The sequence below is a fragment of the Ixodes scapularis genome, unplaced genomic scaffold, assembly GCF_016920785.2.
Source record: "Ixodes scapularis isolate PalLabHiFi unplaced genomic scaffold, ASM1692078v2 PGA_scaffold3__209_contigs__length_174095766, whole genome shotgun sequence".
Classification (NCBI taxonomy): domain Eukaryota; kingdom Metazoa; phylum Arthropoda; class Arachnida; order Ixodida; family Ixodidae; genus Ixodes; species Ixodes scapularis.
The window spans coordinates 126,535,466-126,556,479 of NW_024609868.1; the positions used below are offsets into that span (position 1 = coordinate 126,535,466).

Sequence of the window (21,014 nt, forward strand, 5' to 3'; positions counted from 1 at the left end):
AAACCATGACGAAAACCGAGGACCATGGACCAACGACGACATAGAGTCCTGGCACCGCAAGATATAAATGCGGTGTCAGGGAGGGCTCACCCGAACATTTACAGCTTCATTGATCGGATGAAACGGGATGAGGCGCGCCTCGACAAGTTTATCTCCGCAGTAGCTTGCAAATGGTGGTGCAGTGCGGGCCAGGAGGCACAAGTGGGTCAGCAAGGACCTTTTTGATGGCACGATTTCCCTGTTCGACTTCCTCAACAGGCGAAGGCATCTTCTGGTTTATGGTTTTTTCCGGTGTGAATAATGGTTCAGAGTTTGAAATTGTACACAAAATAAAGTCGCAATCATATGCTTGTCAACCTGTCTGATTTATCGCACTCAAAAATATCTACTGTAGTTCACTATCAGGGAGTTTTAGAAAACCGTATGCAAGCGCCTTGGGTACCTACCCTAAAAATAGCCTCGTGATGTAAAACCTATTTCGACGGAAATTTTAGCTTGCCCAAAGTTCTCGCGTGCGTTATTCTAAGACTCCCTTATTGTACAGAGCGCGGAACTATTAGTGCAACCAAGCAAACATAATTTTTTTTTTTTATGTTTAGCTCATGGAATCAAAAGGCTGCCATAACTATTAGTGTCTTTGGAAGTGCTCATTTGGGCCACTAATAGGGTGACCACCCGTCCCGCGACCTGCAAGAAATTGCCAAATCTTCAAAATGTTCCGCATTTCACATTGTCGTAAAACTCACTACGCAGTTTATGGCGCTGCTGAACAACGAGGCACAGAGAATTGCGGAGATCGCTGGTGAATGTGTGAATCGCGATGGTACACCATTTTCTATCCAAGCATCGTGGGAAACGACCGTCGTTCTTGCAGGAGATCTGTCGCGCTTGCGCCTTCGTGCCTCCAGATCTCTTCCCTTGGTGGCAAAATATTGCAAGAGACAATGGCTCACCAAAAGTTGAAAATACATTATTTTAATTATTTTCAAATCGTGCTGCGTCAATGCAAAAAGATTGCTGTGGAAAGCTTTTTTTTTTTTCTTTTTTAGTAAAGACATCACACAGGCAAGAAGACTGCCACCACAACGATCAAAATCAACGTAAAATTAGAATTTTGTGTAGGAGCATGTTGGTAAAAATACGAATCAAAAGGAAACGAGCAGCCATAAAAGATTTACTGCACTTCTTCTATCCTTTTGATGCATTGAGTTATGTTGCAGTCGATTTTATGCTTTCAACTCAGACAACTTGTAGTGAAAATTATTTAAACTTAATTGTTGCAATTAATACAATTTGCAGCTGTATAATATGCTTACAGACAAGACAGGATATCAAAGGTGCTAGCAGAGCCGCATTTCGTGGCATATGTTGATAAATTTCCTCGAATAGTTATTTTTCCATTATGTTTTTTTAACCTGAGACTGGGGCAGAAGGCGGAAAAACGATTTTCCTCCACCTGCTCCAGTCTCGGGTTAAAAGGCAGCGTGGTAAATTTCCATCAGCCCGACTGCACACCAGTGTTGCCAACCTATTTTTTGAAAATACCCCACGCCAGCGTCCAGAAAACCCTACATTACCCTACGAATGTTTCTTCTTACCCTACATTTTACCCTACGAGGCAAATCTTTGCTTAAATAATACTGTTGCATAGATTATGATGATACAGGGTAATATTAATACAGTACAAAGCGACAGGGCACGCATACACGCGCATACCTACATTATCCTAGAACACCAGCTTGCATGTGCGCTGTACAGCATCAGCACAACAGTGATGCAGCGAGCGCACAGACATCACCAACCAACATGTTTAGCCGATTTGTCGCGAAATTAAAAACTGGGCTACGTGGGACCAGCACTCGCGGTGACAAACAAGGCGACTCATTGCAAAAGAAAGCTAATCCGAGCGGTATATTAGCTTCTTTGGATGTCCCGCCTAGGGATTCTATTTCGACAAACTAGGCTATTACACCTAAAGGAGGATAGGAAACAGGCGGCTCTTCCGTATTCGCTAAAGTGTCATTCGATAAAACGTTCTGGTTTCGGCTTCGTTCGCTAAAACGCCGTTCGCTCAAGTGAACGCCTCCAGTCCCAACTACTTGTGCAGTCGGTAGGCGGTCTTCAAACTGCCTACCGACTGCACAACGTGCCGAAAGCTCCGCAGGAGCTTTGAAATCGGTCTCCGTACTTGTCGATCATCCGTGATCGACGCTCTATGGGCGTGGTAAGGAGAGTTAATTGCAACGCGCCATAACGAAAAAGCGCCCAGAACGAGGGTAGTTCCAGCTATGGTTATTTGCAGCAAGCACATCTTACGTCAGCGCGTAGAAAAGCCCACAAAGCCCAGTTGAACAGGTGGCTGCCGGTTCTGGTGGGCTCGGGGTGGTTCCGCCCGCGGTGCCACGTGTTTCGCAGGTGTAACAAGGACCACTGGATGGACCAGAGTTATCAGAGAAAAATTAGCAGGACCATTTCCACTGGGAAGATACCTCTTAATTCTGGCTCCAAACTTCCTAAGTGCAACTCCACGTCCTCCCACCTCTCCCACTTGCTCCAGCTCTCCAATACTCTCAAACTTGGTGTGTGGTGCTCTTTGTTAGCACGTCTTGCAACTTGCATACTTTCGTTTTGCATGATGTCGTGGTGTGGCAGCACACCGGTTGTAAAGCTATGCAAAGCTTGCACGGAAACTTTTTTTTTTCGCTTTTTTACTGTTATTTTTTTTTTTATTATGCTCGTCGTTGAAGAAGCAAACTCTGAAAATACCCTACTTTTGGCGGGGAAATGACCGGACGGCCCTACAGCCCTACGATGTACCAAAAATGCCTAAAATACCCTACAAGTAGGGTAATTACCCTACGGTTGGCAACACTGCTGCACACTAAGTTCTTTTTTGCAGTTGCCAGATCCGAAATATATAGCCCAGGGTTGGGCAGAAATACTCAAAAATGTATATGGAAATACAAATACTGGGATACATTAAAATAGTACCTAAAATACTGATACTGAAATATATGTGTAAAAATGTATCGCGATACGTATCGGAAATACATTTTAAATAGAGGCAAAAAGTATTTGGAAATACAAATACAGGAATACATTTTAGGAAGCGCAGAAATACAAATACAGAAATACAGATACTGCGATACATTTTTGAAATTTGTTTGAGACGCCAACTGAGATGAGGCTTGAAGAGGAATTTTTTGATCCAGAAATTACTTTCCCGTAGGCTTGGCACTTTGCATTGAAGGTAGTGGTTTCGGACGACGAGGAGTCGCCCTTTTTTAGACCACCTGACACTGGGTGGAAGCAACACGACGACGTCTCAAGAGTCTTCAATGGGCAAAAAAACAAATGATCTATCAAGGATTGACCGTGGTACCTTCCCTGACATGTCTAACGAAATCAGCCCACTCTATGCTCCACCTTATCAACCGCATCTCCCAGAGACGTGGAGGTGCTTGTTCTGCGATTGCCACGTGCCTCGTGAAGGCCATTTTACAGCCTAGGATAATCTACCAAGCACAATTTCAGAACCTGACAGAGACGCAATGGAACTCGCTGGAAACTGTCAACCGGGCAGCGATGCGCAGCATTACCGGCCTCCCGATGCATACGCCTATTAAGCTGTTACAGGAGCATGCTCACCTGAATACACTACGACAATTATGTGATCAACGCACACAAGCCCGGGTTGCCAAACATCAACTGTACGCTTCAGAATGTTATAAGGAAACGTCATACATTGAGAAGATACAGCAGCTTCCCCCCTGGAGTTTCTCCTGCCTTACCACCAATAAGACCTCCCGCCGTAAGGCACGTCAAAATCCCAAGGCCCATAATCCAAACCCTTCTTCTCCGGATCACTGTATCCTGTACACGGACGCTGCATGTACGCAAAACGGAGGAGCTACTGCATTCGTCAGTCGCACTCATCCCCACCTTGACGACCAGAAGAAGTTTGCTACATCGGACGCATCTCCTTTGCTGCTTGAGCTACAAGCCATCTATGAAGCCCTTCTCGCAGCCTCCAAAGATCACTCCATTAATCAAGTGACCATCTTCACTGACTCCGCTCAGGCCATTAGGCACCTGAAACAGACCAAACAAGCCATGAACATTGTTCAAAAGATCCATCGTTTACGACACCATTTCGCGGGCATGGTCGTCATCGACTGGGTGCAGGGCCACGGCCCTGCAGAGGGCAACATAGCGGCTCATGAGGCGGCCAAACGGGCAGCCCAATCAGAGGACCTGCAGAGCCACACACTCAGCATGGACACCGTGGCGACACTTCTGGCCACTAAGACCAGGATCCGGGCAAGCACGCGAGCTCTCATACCACCGTGCACCGCCCGGGTTCCCCCTGGTCTGTCCCGGCTCCAGGAGGTGTTGCTCCGGCGCATCCGCACTGGATGCGCTATCACACCGGCAGTCCTCTCATCCTGGCGAGGGGACCACAGCCGCATCCCTCCCGGCTGCCCCCACTGCCCCGCTCCGGCGGACCAGGTGGATGTTCGCCATCTCATCTGGACCTGCTCGGGGATACGGGCGGATCGGGAGCACTACGTCCTCCAGGCGGGGATACGGTGGGACGATCCGGAGGCCTACAAGACCTGGACGACCAACAACGCCTGCGCTCGAAGCCTTCTAGACTTCGTCCATACCGCCGGCCTCTCCGCTTTCCTTTAATCCCTTCCCACTTAGGCCTGCGGGCCTTTCCTCTGGGCAATAAACAACAACAACAACAATGTCTAACGAGTGATGCGAAAAGACTTCGACCTCTAAATAAATTCTATGTCATCCTAAATCACCATTCCCCTGTCCAATAGGGACGCCCCTGTCAACATTTATCACATGACGTCACGGTGGAAGGAACTGGTATTCCTGATCTGTAGGTGTGGCCTTGAACATGAAACTTTAGCACGCTGCATGCTGTATGGAAGGACAATGCGTACTTCTCGTTGAAGACCAAGCAGGCAGTGTCATTTGGAATTTTCGAGAATAGTGGACCACCTGAAGCACTCTGAAACACGTGCCTTATCGTATGTTACGGTTGAAAAAACAGTATGGTGGCATCCCTGTTGTGAAGGTCCTTTCTGCCGACCCTCCGCCACCGACACATGAATTGCAGTCCTCCAAGTCTCGCCTAGCATTATCCAAACAGAGACCTCGTGGGCTGCGACCTGATATTGCCGGCACAGGAGTGAGCTCTCCGAGAAACAGCGAGCTCGAGACTAGTCGCAGGTGTACGAAGTCTGGGTCGGCACCCCGAGGCCACGTCTGGCCTCCTTCCTGGGTCTCAGATCACGAGACCACCGGGTCACGTTCACGTCGGCTGATGACGTTCCCGTGAGCCGTGCAATATTACGGGCGCAGCCGCAGACGCATTCTAATATGTCTTGAACTCCTGGTGCCCCCAGAAGTAAAAAAAAAAATGCGTTCGGACTTTTTTGTTGTTGTTGTTAGGGGGGGGGGGGGGGGGGGGGTGGGGGGAGAAGTATTGCTCAAGAAATGTAACGAAATACATTTCATTCTGATTGTATCGCGATACAAAGAAACGTTCCCAAATGTATTTCGATACAGAAATACAGATACTGGTGAAACAAATGTATCGCGATACAGAAATACAGATACGAAATGTATTTCTGAAATACTATCGCAATACATTTGTATCGCGATACTGCCCAACCCTGATATAGCCGTTCTTCTCTTACACCCCCCCCCCCAAGGTCAGCGCTAGCGGGAAGGTGGTCACCCTAGCCACTAACGTCTATTAGGTAAAATTTTGTGCAACTATATAATACCATTTTCTACTGCAAACAACGTCGTGTTCGCGGTAACAGTGACACGCTGAGTACATAGTCCGTTTCACGCTTGCACATCAGTAGAGCAAACGGGTTAAACGGGTTTTATCAGCCGCCGCCACTCTAACTCTTGTTGGTGTTAGACTGGTGGCGGCTGATAAAACCCGTTTGCTCTACTGACGTCTAACCCCTGGTTAGCTCAGTCGGTAGCAGCTGGTAGAGCTCTCCACCTGTAATGGAGAAGTCCCGGGTTCGATACCCAGACCAGGCAGATTTTTTCGATTGCGCAAAAGTCACCTAGCTGTGTTTGGAGATTTGTGTATGTCCTTTGTCCCTCTTGTTCCCCTTCTCCAGGGATTATTTTCGCCATTCTTGTCCAGCTCGCTTGCACCTTTGCATTTAATTGCATTAAGTCAAGGGAGCAGTTGACGCCATGCCCTCTCCTACCCTTCATCCTCCTTGGCTCTAGTACTCGAGAACCGAGCTAATGGCGATCGCGATGCGACCATTTTTCCCGCAGCGGTTTGGTAAACCGGTTGTCTGGTTGCCACCGTCGCTCATAGATGGCGGTAGCTGTCCATAGTTATGTGTCAACATTTCTTTGCGGGGGACACGACCCTGAGGAAACTAGCCTTTAATTAACAGCTCCGCTGTAAAAACGCTTTAAGGCCGCCGTTATGTTGCTGATGCGGCTGGTGCGACTCTCGCTTCCCTTTGAGCTAGAAATTTTCTGCCTATGATTTGCGGTTTTGATTTCGACGTTTTCTCGCCCCTCTTGAACGTTTCCTCTTAATTTTTCTGATGCATTCTGCGTACCTTTTCTGTGTTATCTTCTACTGTGAAAAATAGGGCTGGTAAGTGCCTACCCAGACAACACACAGACATCCGCTGGACATCCAAAGGATGTCCCGACTGGGACATTAGGGACGTCCTGCGGATGTCCGAATAATGTCCAGAAGACATCCGAAGTGAAACACCAAAGGACGTCCTCAGGATGTCCAGGAAAGGATGTTTCCTGGACTATATCAGGACATATATAGGACATTGTATATTTTCATACTGGTGTACTAATTTACACTACAGTGGGATAAGACCACACAAGTCTCGAAACAAATAAAGCTTTATTATTTCAATGTAAAAAGCAAAGACAGAGAAATAACATATGAGGTGGCATCAATAAGTATCTGAACAGCCACCACTGAACAAAAAGAAAATGCAGCACCACAGTGCGACACACCTGACCCTTCCTAGCAGGCTTGCCAGTCACTGTGTGGTGACAAAATGAATTCCGAGCTATGCTTGTTTGTTTAAAAGGTATTTCACAACTTTCTGACTGCATAAGGCAAATAAAAAGCTCAAACAGCACGTTTACATCAAATTTCCTGTGAGAATTGGGAAGAACATGTCAAAATACCACACACTCCTCACCAAGCATTTGGTGACCATGATTTAGTAAAAACATGTATAAGTGAGTGGCATGGACATTTTAGGCAAGGCCAAGAATTCCTTGGAGACGATGAAGAGAATGCCCTCCGAGAAACATAACATTTCAGAATGCCGAAAAAAAATCTATGTTATTTCACGAAGACCGTCGGAAGCGCATTTAGGATATTGCTGAACCATAAATAATGTCGAGTTGTTCAGCAATGTCCGAAATCGTTCTCAGAAAGTGTTACTGAATTAACGAGGATTTTTTCTGCATTTTTAAATGTTAGGTTTGTTGGAGGGCATCCTCTTGATTCATTGTTTTCAAGCCATTCTCAGCCTCACTTAAAATGTCCATGCCACTCACAGATTTGTGTAACCTAGATCAGTCACCGAATGCTTGCTGACGGAGTTTCTGAGTTTCTAATGTGTTCTTCTCAATTTTCACAGAAAATGATGTATGGACGTGGTTTGAGTTTTTCATTTGTGTTTCACGGTGAGAAAGTTGCAAATCCCTGCTGAACAAACAAGCACAGCTAGAGATCACTCTCGCCCTGCACAGTAAATTTCGGCACAGACTGCAAGCTTGTCAGGAAGTGTCACACTGCTGTACTTGTTTTGTTTTTGTTCAGGGATGCCAGTTCAGAAACGTTTTGATGCCCCCTCATATTATCACAGTATTTCACTAGAATGCTTACTTCTGCATATCACTCAAACATTTCCTTTGAAGTGCAGAAACATAGAATATGTTATCACAGTATTGCACTAGAGTTGTTAATTATAAAAAAAATAACACATTATCTAAAACTGAAATACAGTTATGGCAAGGCATAGAAGCAGTACATGCCAAGTACTAAAAATGCAAGTTGCAGGACAGTAATGCCAGTAAAAATGACTAACCCCCTTTCAGCTTAGGGGCCAACAGTGTATAATGATTGTATGCAAGTCGTGCAAAAGAATTACTTTGGCAAAATCTAGAAAAAATATTGCCATGTGACCAAGGTCAGCAAGACCAGACATCTACATTAAATAATGCACAAAGTCTACAATAGCAGTCGAGCACTGAATAGCTAAATTTATACTAAAAGCAAGTGACATCAGTGACTCTGAACTTGCTTAATACAGGAAAAAATGCATGAACTGCATAGAAAAGAGTAGTGTAAACAAGTGTGACAAATACATCTTGTATAAAGTATCACAAAACTGAAATGCCAGAATGGCTGTTAGAATATTGAATCGATAGTGAATTGCCAAAAAAATATTGGTGCACATCTTACATACAGGGCACTTCAAAGGAACTGTATAAATTGTTGTCTTAATGTACTGTGCTACAATTTACGACACTGGTATCCGTAGGTGGTGAAATTTTCCATCCAAATTTCAATGAATGGCTTTACCTGAGAAGAAAGTTAAAAAATAGGAATGTCTTCTCCTTATCTGCAGCATTCGCCTAACGTCACAAGTCTGACTGGTGAAACAGCCGACATACGGCCCCCTCGGTCAAAGCAGACGGTCTTTTCCAAACCAAAAATGCTATGCGAGTATTTTATTTGTGAACTGCTGCTGCAGTTTATCAGCTGTTGCAACAATCAGATGTGTGCCATAAGCAAGCAAACACCATATGTAGAGAAAAGCATTCAGACTTTTAAACTTTTACTCAATTAGGTTGTTTCTTTGAAAATGTAGCTCTCCAGATACATTACCACACTCCCTGCGGGCACCGCCGTTGCAAATTGTAGTGCAAAACGTTAAGAAACAGACTTGCATAGTTCCTTTCAAAGGGCTGCCCTGTTGAAGTGATTTCTTAGTCTAGTGTAAATGGTGTGCCGTCCTTCCTTCCCATGGACTTTTTTTCTGCCGCTGCCCGCTCAGCAGCATGACGGAGCCACGACATGCCTGCTTTTTCTATGTCCTTCTTAGTTGCCTTGGCTTCTTCCAAGTTTTGACGGTAGGTGAGGGTGCCTGCATATAAAAAAGTTGTTGTCAAGTTCAGCAAGATATTTTAGACTGGCAGAAAAAATGTGAGCTGCATTATGCAGTCAAGCTAACTGCCATATCAACAACTTCAGGCGAAGTATGCATAAGCAGGAACCAATTTCATTATTCTTGCAAACAAACCAAATGAGAAACACAACCCTTGAAGCAAATTTGTTTTGATGTGCCTGCGTCACTCTACAGCAGTAGCAATCAGTTCATCGAATGCTATTTCATTGACAGATCCTTCGACAGCCTCTTCTTCGCGACATAGCCTTGCATGTACTTCTTTGGTGGCCTGGATGTTGTTGGCATGTAATAAAGCGGAGCCTCTTTGCCGACATTCTGTTTCCGCCATCCCCATTACTATCCTAGCCGGCTAAGCCTTCGGCGATTCCAAACAGGCTTACCAAAGGCGGGAGCCGGAGGGGATGTTAAACTCCCAAGCGGAGTGAAGCAAGGGATGACAGTGCGCAACGTGGTCTGTTAGAAAGCCTAGCTTGCCGGAATCAGCAAAATAAAGCCAAAAGTCCAATGCAATCCACCTAGCGAAATAGTAAGTGACTAGCTCAAGATGCTAGTAACTGGTACTACTCTCATGAACAGAAACTAGTTGCAAGCACTACTTCTAAATAAAAACTGGTGCTCAAAGTAGCCAGAACAGCTAGATGATGCAGCGGCATGTGCTTTGTGTAAGCAGTGCCAATGAAATGTGTGTCAATAAAAAGTTGTCAGTGAAACGTGCATCTATGAAATGATACAAAACCCTTCTACAGGTAGCCATCACATTCCCGGGCATTATGTGGAAAAGCCGATCCACGGTACCTGAAGGCTACGTCTCATGGATCTAGGACCGTTACTGTGTACCATTTTAAAGAAATAAGAACATGTCTTTTTTTCTTCGGTGGTTGGTGGCGGGACAAGTGCAGGTGCCTGTTATAAACTGCTCTGCTGTATAAGAACATCAATGTAACACTGGGAAAAAAAAAGTGACTTACACACTGGAAAATATGCTCTAATTATTTCATTTGTTACACTCTTATATCAAGTTATATACCAAATTTTCCAAAAAGGTTTTGCACTATTCTTTTATATTAGACTTCAGTACATACTAAGAATTGCACTTGTGCAGGTTCAGATATCTAACTTACTGCACAGGAGCTTGCAGATGTTGAGATCAGAAAACTTGTGTTTTCCCTTGGCGCCACACCAGCTGTACTCGGCTGCGACACTTGAAGATAGTATACTTCTCAAAATTCGGGTGGTCCGTTCTTTAGGTGTATCACCTCCTTGAACTAACATGTGTTGTCTCTGGTAAAAAAGAATCAAAACAGCAATCAGATCAGAAATATGGGCTAACATTAAACTACTAACTCATTTAGAATTTTAAGCATATCACAATCTTAGTGTGGTTTCATAAGCATAGTGGTTCTCAAGCGTTTTATCACCACTGGCACATAAAGCATTCACATTGTTAAAACACTGAAAAATTTTCAAAATGTGCCGTAGTTCTAATAGCTATGTTGAGATATCGATTTTGATGGCATAGCAGGAACATCTTCCCTACGGATGCACATAAATCTTAGAAACAAAACCACATGCTTAGAAGTATGGGCACTATGAGATCATTTCCGCCCAATTTTGACTCGCCTTCTCGGTACTGTAAGAGTGACCGACATATACACATGATGCAAATTAAAGTTAGGTATATCTAAACTTAAAAAATAAGATTTTATTGACAACACTGAAGTACCTGTTCAGGAATTCAGTCATGAAATGTGATTACTAACACGAAATTGTGTTCATGCATCTAATGAGGTTCTATTATAAGCTATGCTTGTAACTGAACTCTGGCACCTGGTAAGGAAACCTTTATCACCTGAATATTTACAAGGTGGAGTTCCAAAAATACAGTTGCTCATAACAAAAAAAAAAGTTCAATCATGCATAGATGCAAAATACAGAGCTTAGTTTAGAATAACCATCATTTACCATACGAAGTCTTGCTCTCTTGTCGACCTCCAGCTCTTTGTCAAAGTGCACGAAGTCCTGTACTGTAGAAAAAGGCAAGTCCGGCAGGCCCTCTGGATCAAGTGGGGCATCTTCGGTGTTTCTGAGCAGCAAGCTAAAGTACTCGGAGTGGGTCTGCTGTGTCACCTTGATGGAATTCAGTGCCAACAGGATCCTTTCCATAAACACTGAAATGGACAGAACAGAGCTCCATCTTGCAGCCACAGTAGCATCCTCATTGCAGAACTGTTGACATAACATGAAATAGTAACTCTCCGTGATATAGCAAAGTTAAAGGAGTATGAAAGCAGTTTCTGAGAGTTCTTTAGTGACAATAACTCAATCTAAGTGCTCCAAGCGTTCTGAAAACCCGAAATTACACAATCAGGCGTGGCCCATTTTCCTACTAAAAACACGATTAAAGATTGTTACACGCCCCCTTCTCTGAGATGAATATTATTGTGAGGCAGCCAACAAGGGGCGCTTGTCAGCCAATTGCTAGCGATGGCTTTTCGTGCAGCCAACGAGTGGCGTGATTTCTGAACGTGTGGATCGGACTTCTTTTCAAAACAAACTATAATAGTACAAACAGTCAAAATCTCCACACATTCAAGTGTTTTCATTGCTCTAGTGTGTATAGTATGCATGTATTTCTGTTGCCTCGAGATACATAGGCAGTTTCGTAATTTGGCACTGGATATATTTATTAACTGGCACCTATAAAATAACATCAAGAACAATCTTATTCAGAAACCACCTTAGTGCCTCTTTAAATAAAAACACTAAGATAAATACTGCTCCTGACATATATTGTATGTTTTAGGAAAGCCATGCCCCTCACGACAACTCACACTCATTAGAAAAAAACGTTTCTAGACACAATACCTTTTCCGAATCGTCTTTGTCATGCACGTAGCATAAGAAGTAGAAGCCCAGAAACCACTATCGCAAAATTTGTTTCTGATTGAAGATCTAAATAGATATTACATACCAGGCACCTGTGCATCTGTGTTTACCCGTCCAGTGCCAGGGTGAGACATGTTCATAGGGGTTACAGGTGCATCTGAAATTTTATAAAATGCTGTTCTTGTTACATCGAGTCGGTTCACAGGAGACCACTGGTCAAATCGGTTTAATCAATTCGGAGCCCGGCGTTCGTCAGCCCGCGCACCCCGAGCCTCGAGCGCTCAGTGCCCACGCTCCTCGAGTGGCCACGAGCTGATAAGCGCCAGTCTGTCAGTCAGTACATAACAGTTCTCAGCTTTGATGTTATTTCGAAGGATATGAAAACTTTAGCATTCACAAAATAAAACTCACCGTGGTGTTGCTGCCACAGTGTTGCCGCCGCTAGAGGGACATCATTGGCACCTGAAATTGACAAGCAATTTTGCACAAAATGCTGAATGCTATAAAAATATTTAAAAAAGGTGAGAAAGAAATGAGTCAAATCTATCAAATGCCACTTAAGCTGCAAGATATACCTGCAGGCCGGATGCTTGAGTGAGGTGTCCTGCTCTTGTATAGAGTGTGCACTGGGGGGACGCTGTGGACACCTGAAACCAAAAAGAGTTTTTTTACAAAATGCCGAATGTTAAAGAAAATCCGAGAACATGCGAGAAAAAAATGTGTCAAATCCATCAAATGCAACTTCCGCTGTAAGATCTACCTGTGGGCTGGATACTTGAATGGGGCAAAATGTTCGCATATGGTGTGTGCACTGGTGGACCCAAGTCATCACCTGAAATTGAAAACAGATTCTCTACAAAATGCTGAATGTTAACAGGAAATTCAAGAACATGTGAGAAAGAAAGGAGTCGAATCCATAAAACATAACTTTAGCTGCAAGATCTACCTGTAGGCTGGATGCTCGGGCTGGACATCATCCTGTTCGTGTGGGATGCGTGTACAAGCTGGACATTGTCGAGACCTGGAATCAAAATTAAATTATCTACAGAACACTCACCTTGTGCACAAGCAGTTACCTATGTACTGTGGCTGCATGCGTGAAGACTGGGCACGTGCTTGGGATGTGGCTTGGGACGTGACAGTTTCGTACAGGGCTGCAGAGGAAATAGTCACACTTACTCAATCCATGTACCTGAACATGCACTGAAGAGACATAAGGTATACACACCAGAGTGATGCAGAGGTGACTTAGAGAAGTTGGCACCTGGAAAAGGAGGAATAGTTGGTAGTAAGCCGTTTGAAGTTACACTAGATGTTTTCAAAGAATTATTTTTTTTCAACCGTCCTAGAGCATCGCCAACAATGCACGATGCCATACCTGTTTTCTTCCGTGGCTGGGGTGGCGTGGGTGGTTTTGGTGGTTCATATTCATCGTCGGAACCTGTAGTGTCGGTGCTGTCATCATAGTCAAAAGGAAAGGTCGGACGGCGTTTTCGCTTGCCACGACCTAGCTCTTCTTCACTAGTGAAGTCTGACGTATACTCCAGAGCCTGAAGTTTCTCCAGCGCCTTCTCATATGTGTCTGAAAGAAATTTACGCATTGAGAACTGGAAAGAATTTAGAGCAAAAAAGCACTTACCAGCCCAGTCCTTGATCAGGCATTTGACCTGCATCCAACTGTCTTGTGGTTTGACGCCTTCGATTGTCATTCGACGACGCTTGTTAGGATTTTTTTCCTTAGGCCAAAATGTCGTTTCAGTGCTTTCAACGAGCCATGTTTTGTGAATAATGGCCAAGCTGTGATCTTCTTCAGGAAATGCTACAATAGCAAACTTGTCACCTGAGCGAAGCAGGAAAGGCAAGCATTTGCATGTCCACCGAGTTATTTTTCCCTCTTTAATGCAGCATACTAAAACCGAACTAGCTTGTCCAGTTCATCTACAAACAATATCATAAACTAGATTATTAATAAACAAGCAGCCATAAAAAAATTTCACTGTAGGTGCACCATTGGAATAACGGCAAATTTGTTTGCCAATGGGAGTCTCACACATTTCACTGCAATTTCTGAAAGTGGCCAGAAGTGAATGTCAGACAGTTCAGATGCAAGGAAGATGTTCAGCAATGATGAACTGCAGGGATAGCTGTAAAGGTCTTCTAGACTCTGGTACCTCCTTCCAACCAACACTGGTTGATAGTTCACTGCAGTGCGTGCAATGTTTTCAACCTTGATGATACTCTTGTCTTTTAACATGCAAGTGCAGTCTTTTTTGTTTGTTTTGATGGTGATGCCAGCAGGAAACGTCACGGTCTTGTACTGAGGTCCAATGCATCCGAGCGGCAATGGTCGACCTTCATGCCTTGCTGTCAGCTTGAAACTTTCTCCTCCAAGGGAGACAGAGGAGACGGGTGGAGTCGATGCTGCCGACTCTCCAGTGTTGACAGCAGGAGATGCAACCAAAAATCGTTCTTCTACGATTCGATTGTAGACTTGCTGCAAGGGCCTTTCTGGTTTGCGTACATAGCTTTTGAGTTTACGCATGTAATTTTCGAATGGGAAAGCACTATAGTTGTGAAGAGGTCCATGAACTCTTACGTCGCTTGCCACATGAATCAAGCCATGAACATTGTGAGAGACTGCATGTCTACCATATAGTGTTATGTAGGTCTCAACAAAATGCCTTAAGAGCCTTTCTGCATACCCTAAGTGCTCTCTACAGAGTAATGGGCTGCAAAGTATGGTGACTGCACAGTGAAGTGTCATGAAGTTGTCCATCAGAGGCTTGGGGATCCTTGACCTCAGCACCGCTGGCCCCGTGTAAAGAACAAGCAAGCGAAATTCTGACGCTTTCCACCTATCAATGTCGGACAAGCTGCGTGGCTTCCGAGACATGTCTGATGGCACATAGTGCCTCATTTCAATGTTAGCTCCCGACACAGAATCTCTTGATGCACTTCCAATGCGGTAGGTTTTATCACCTTTCAGCCAAAGGAGTACAAGCTTGCGCACAACACCCAGACAGATGAGGTGCATATAGTCAAGTGGCACCTGGTCAACAATATCTATGGGAAGTTCTTTTAAGATAGTTTCCATGATGTGGTGGTCCTCTTGCTCTGCACGCCTAAAGCTGGCATTTGTTCGTAATGGAGCATCAAGATCAGGGAAGCACATTCGTCCCCGCACAAATTCTCCTTCAGTCGTGCACTTTGAGCAACTGAAGTAGCCGCTGTGCCCTTTGGTGCCAAGAATGTATGACTTGGCAGGCGCGTCGCAGATTATTGCTCCAACTTGCACTCGGAAGACCCTGTTGCCAATAGCAACACCTTCAGAGAGAACACCTTTCAGGTCAGACACAAACGGACTAAGGAAGACATTTGACTGAAGAGCCTTACACTGGCCATGATAGACACCAACTGGAAATGGGTCACTGCCTGCACAGTTAGCAGCTTGGCAGAGAATGGGCCAGAACTGATCCCGCGTGCTTTTCGTCAATGGTAGTCCATCTACATTCACATGAAGGATTATTGGATCTGGTATATTGCACACAGGTTGCAGCGCTGCCCTGAGCCCCTCACTCAAGCCTAAATGGCAGTAATGGCCGGAATCCATGGGCCTCACATTATCAGTGACTCTTGGTGTAGACAAAAGTGCCCTGGCACATGTTGGGAGGTCTGAGAAACAAGAATGCGAGTGCAGTATCTTCAGGAGCTTTGTAACGGTATCATGAGGAACAGCCCCCTCTACGCTCCACCGCCGCAGCTTTTCCTTGAAACGTGAAACGTCGGATTCCTCTGATTCAGACAATTCATCCAACTCGACATTCCTTCGATTGTCTCTTTCTAAATGGTGTTCACGACTGTAAGGCAAGCCTTCCGAATCTACAGGGACGCCTCGTCTCGAGTGAATGGCGCTTGCACCGAAGACCGGTTCCGGAGTATCAGGCACAGTCTCAGAAAAACAGCACGTTGTCGGGACATCTTGCTGATACGAGAGACGTGATGGTTCTGCAATTAGTTCCGGCGATCCCGCGTGTTTTTGCGGCGCTCCTGCAACTAGTTCCGGCGACCCAGCGGGCCTTTCTACAGAAGCCTCATCCAAAGCTTCAGCTGAGCACATTGCATTTTCTCTACTAACTGACAGTATAAGTTTGAGATCGCTTTCCGCCGCACGACGAACGCGCCGATAAGCTGTTGTTCTGGGTAGAGCAGCCATATTGTCCATATTTACGATCTTCGAGTGGTTCGCCTTGTCTTGCAACAGCCAAGCTCTGCGAACGATGGAAATGTTGTAACACTTTCATTACTCGGCCTAAAGTCATGTCACATAATACGGAGTATTAGCAAAGCGTTACTGTTGGCTATTGCGAGCGCGGTAGCCCTCTGGCCGCGCGCTGCTTCAAAGGGGGAGCGCGAGCCTCAATACCGCTGTGGCGGATCAGGGGACCGGTTTGGTAAAAATCCCGACTGTCGCTCCAAACAAAACGTTAAATCATACTTACTTCCTCCAGCCATGGTGGCTAGTGAGTTGTCAGGTTAGCGCAGTAGCACGGCAGCACGGCAGCACTCCGGACTCCCGGCTGTAGTCGGCTGTAGGGCTGCCAGGGCTGCAGCTTTCCCGCGCGCATGCTATTAATGATGATGATGATTGCACAGCGGTGGCGATTGAAAGCTCTGCCTGAATTACTTAATTTCACTAATGTAATTATCTATGTTTTATTAAAAAAATAATTTGTAAAAATATATAAATATATGGTATAAAAATGATTGTGAAATTAAAAATAGAAACCAACCGAGTTTTAGGACCGTTTCGGTTTCGCCATAGTTCCGCTTTCGAATGTATTTAAAGCGGTTCATTTTTTAACATAATTTTTGTTCTTGTGTGCCTGAGAATTTAAAAGAGCTGCCTTTAGGCTTTTTACTATCGCTCTTGCTCTTGGTGTGTCTGCGAAGCAACGCGAGTGATTCTGTTGGCGACAAGACTCAAGAAATACGATAGGTCGCTTTTTCTGTTTTTGGCTCCCTCCGTTCGCCGTGGTTGCACGCCGGCACATTTATTGCGGAGAAAGGGCGGTGCAATTTGTAGGGGCGCGTACGCCGACTGTACGGCAAGCGCGGATGATCAAAACCCAAAATAACTTGAAACTGATTTTTCTAACGGCTGAACCAAAAGCGACGATTGCAATACGAGCCACGATCTTGTGCGGTGACAGTGCGTGAAGCCGGTGCTGTAATCGTCAAAAAAAAAAAAAAAAAAAAAAAAAAAGAAAAAGCGTGTCCTGATCACAGTCGCGCTGGGACGTGTTCCGGATTATGCCGCCCCGGACATCCGTGGGACGTCCGCAGGACGTCGGCAATGGGACGTGGGACGTTCGCACGTTTTTAGGACGTCCGAGGGACGTTTGGTGTTGTCTGGGTACCAGTCAAGCATTTCTGCTCGACATTCATGGGAAACGAAGGAGGGGAAGGACGTCAAACGGCCCTCAACGTGTTTTTTCTCCCCCCTCCCAGAGATAATCCACGTAGAATCCTTCTCAGTCATAGTCAAAAAGAGTTGTTCGGTTTGGAGCAACGTTACTAAAACACTCAGTTGGGAAACTCGCCGTCGAAACCTGGGCCGCTGGCGTTCACCGAGACCGAGCTAAATACGACAACAGCGCTATTCTTTATCATTGTCTGTACTACGTGGTCACATTGAGCTTTTAGAAAGAATGTTTTTGCGTAAAAACAAACGGAAAAGATATTTTTGTATGAAATTTATTGGAGTATAGTACAGTGAAACCCGTTTAGAACGAACCCACGTACTGCGCATTATTGTCGATATCGAACTCACGTAACATTTAAATAAAAATGCATGTAAAAAGTACTTTTTATAACGAAACACATATTGACTATATCGAACTTTTCCCCCCGGGAAGACTTCCAAAAACGCACAAACAATCGCCTTCTATAGCCTGTCCCTTCCCCCGAAAAGGAGGTAGGAAAGAAAGGAAATTCCAAAAGCTCAAGTTGCTATTAAACTTGAGTGAAGAGAAGTGATTCAGAAGGGGAGAAAGCTAAAAAATATACTCTGCACGAACGCTGAAAAAAATAAAAATAAAAAAGCTTTTCATCCTAAAGCGTTTGCCCACGAAGAGAGTCAATTTAGAAGAGGAGATAAGCTAAAAAAACAAACTCTGTACGCATGCAAAAAAAAAAAAAAAACCAACTTAACAGCGCGTTGTTATTAGGCGGAAGTGAAGAGATGGGAAAGAACGAGAAGCTCTCGCCTTACAACGAACGCATCGTGGAAGTTCGTTGTAAATGGTTTTGGCTATTTCGAACTACTTGCTATATCGAACTGATCGTAGCGTTTCCTGCTGTTCGTTATAAATGGGTTTGACTGTACAAAATAAAAAGCGCGTAAAGCTTTTTTTTTTTTTTTTTTTTTTTTTTTTTATACAGCCATGGCTTCAGCGGTGCTTTCAGGTAGCGCGTCCCGACCTAGGTGCATTTTAACTTCACTAGAAAGTCGCGGCGTGTCCGCTGGGGAGACGGGGATGGCACCCTTCTTCCACTGTTTCTGTTTCGGCGCCAAAATGGCCGATTAAAGCCAAAAATAGAAGTAACGTGCGGTTATCGAGTGGCCGCTGTGGGAGAAATGGCGGCGCTGCGTTCGCCATTAGCTCGGTTCGCGAGGAAAGATCGGGGCCACTTTTCCAGAGCAGTCTCTATAGCAGTTTCTCAACTGAGTGGTTTAGTAACGTTGGTTTGGCGTCAGTCCTGCCCGTTCCTTTGTCTTGGTGCTGGTGTGAATAAGGATTATATTGATTATATCTCGAAAATATAGAGCTTATTTTTTTTCCTCAGTTTCGGTTTTTGTTTTACTAATTCTTCATTTGAGAAAATCTCTCTGTTAATCTTACATTAATGTAAATAACTGCTCACTGAACCTTCAAGCAAAGCCAAAACAAATTCTTACGTCTACGACGAAAGAAGTACACAAATGATCACGAAATTTTCCGGTCATGGACCGCACTTCCGTCACTTCCGCCCCTAACTTCCGCACCAACAGGCAGCGGCATCTACCGGCACGAGTGCTCTCCGAAGTCACGTTATTTCTCCCAGCTGGGATCAGCTCATCCGAGTCTTCAGTGTACCTAATTACGTCAGTATTACAGGTAGCGTGCTAAAGTATCGCGTAGCGTAGTAGCCCCCACGAAAGGAGACGATGAAAGCGTTGCCAGGGTCTTCCGATCGCTCCTTTTAGAGTCGGTCACGCTTCGGCATCGCTCGCAACCGCTTGGAATCCACCAATCCGACTCCCTAGCTCAGATCCTCAAACGATCGTTGACTCAAGAATCGGTGAGTATGGTCCCTTGCCTACCGACACCCGACTTCTGTCAGCTACTGTCAGCCGGTGAGAGGTACCCGTTCACCTCGGCGCGACGTGTAGGGCATCTGACCAGTCATTTGCGTCACAGCCCGTACTGGGTGGACAGGCAGTTGCAATCGTCTTTTCTTTTAGTTTTGTGAATGCCCATTTGCACGGGCACCCGATCTCAGCACGCGGTCTGCTTTTCTTTACGTCCAATCCCACGACTTTTTCACGGCCTGTTGTTTTCTTGTGACTCCGGCGATCCGTCGGGGACCGTCCCACCTTCCGATTTGTTATGATGCCGCTGCCCGCGTTGATCTGCTGCAGAATTGTTTGGGCAGAGGGACAGCGAAGGTTTGTCGTTCCGTTCTTTTTTACCTCCGTAATAGTAGTTGTGGGCCGCGTAAGGCGCGTTTTGCCGACACTGGTTTAGTCGGCCTCATCGACGCAAGTTGTCTGGACAGCTTCCAGTTGCGATGGCGCGGTGAACTTTCTTCGCACCCGACGGTCGCTTCGTTCACGCGGGGCTGCCACGCGACCACTCGGCAGCGATCAGTCTGTCGACGGACGCACGACTTTCGCCAGTTGGTGTGCTCTAGCAGAGTACCCACTTTGTTGTCAGACAACCTGGCCCATTGCGACCGCATCCGATTCATCTGATTTAGCGATGGACCATTTTCGAAGGTCGCCGGTTCAGGAGCTTCTGGTATAAAAATACGCGAACACGTGCTCAAGCGAGCGGGGGCACTCCCTTGACCGACAAAGTAAGACCCGGTTGGCTGTACTGAGCTGCACTGATCTAGATTGGGCACCCCGAAAGTCCCTATTGCAGCTTGTCTCTTTGCCCCAAGTACATATCTATGGCGCTTCTTCCCCTTCCTTTCTAATCTGTGCATTGTTTCATCCCCAGAATACTGGAACCCCGTTTTGTGTCAGGTGGCACCACTTATTCCTAAAAAGGTGGACTGCTGACAGTCAAGCAAAAATCCTGAGGCATATTACCTAGCAAATGTCTCTTGATGGGGTCATGAAGTCCTACATACACTATCTAAACTTCGCCCTAGTTACCAGTTGGCCAAGAACGAATCGTTTTGGTGAGAGGTCATTACACTGATCAGCCAAAACATTATGACCACCTACTTAAAGGGGTCATGAAACGCTTTTCCAACTTTTTCCTGTTTAGCTTTCCTCCTCAACTCATAAATCGCGCATTCTACCAAACACTTCAAGAAGACGAAAAGGGGGGATTCCCCCCTTTCTTGGACTTTCATTTGTGTATGCGGATACTGCCATTCTCCCCCTAGAAGATTAGCACGCGTCGCTCAAACTTCAAACACAAGTTGCTTTCCCCACCCCGGTCACCCCGAAGCTGATAGTGCTGCGAAGCTACGTGCTCGTTGGGCCAGCCACACTTTTGACACGTGATCACGCTTTCTCGCGCATACCCACGCGCAGAGAATGAGGTCAGGTGATGAAAGGGAGGCGGCTGACTGGTGCGGCAAGCAGGTAGCTTCGACTACAATGTCAGCTTAGGCTTG

The 21,014-nt window shown here is 45.4% G+C and overlaps 2 protein-coding genes across 7 annotated transcripts in view; one reads left to right on the forward strand and one right to left on the reverse strand.

The window, feature by feature from the left end:
- The first annotated feature begins 5,731 nt into the window (after nt 1-5,731).
- The window catches only part of LOC8031162 (protein zer-1 homolog), a 78,442-nt gene continuing 63,159 nt past the window's right edge, over nt 5,732-21,014 (forward strand). Inside the window, exon 1 of one of the 2 annotated variants that reach the window (XM_040213222.1) lies at nt 5,732-5,780. The gene's annotated coding sequence lies outside the window, so the exon portion shown is untranslated. Of the gene's footprint in view, nt 5,781-19,168; nt 19,464-21,014 lie in introns of those variants that run through there. The other variant, XM_029995241.3, reaches the window with a different exon arrangement.
- Nucleotides 6,910-16,730, reverse strand: LOC115329438. Of its 5 annotated transcripts, XM_040501953.2 has the most exons (14): nt 16,622-16,662; nt 16,351-16,390; nt 13,762-13,962; nt 13,501-13,704; nt 13,351-13,386; nt 13,199-13,276; nt 13,069-13,143; nt 12,883-12,954; nt 12,698-12,769; nt 12,534-12,584; nt 12,208-12,279; nt 11,199-11,404; nt 10,358-10,517; nt 6,910-9,194 (listed from the first exon to the last, which is right to left on the reverse strand). In XM_040501953.2, the coding sequence occupies exons 3-14, from the start codon at nt 13,829-13,831 to the stop codon at nt 9,037-9,039; spliced, it is 1,254 nt and encodes a 417-aa protein (XP_040357887.1). In that variant the 5' UTR covers nt 13,832-13,962; nt 16,351-16,390; nt 16,622-16,662; the 3' UTR covers nt 6,910-9,036. The 5 variants fall into 5 exon arrangements, with proteins under 5 accessions (XP_040357887.1, XP_040069159.1, XP_040069157.1 ...); XM_040213225.2 differs by lacking the exon at nt 16,351-16,390 and having other exon boundaries at nt 16,622-16,730; XM_040213223.3 differs by lacking the exon at nt 16,622-16,662 and having other exon boundaries at nt 16,351-16,607.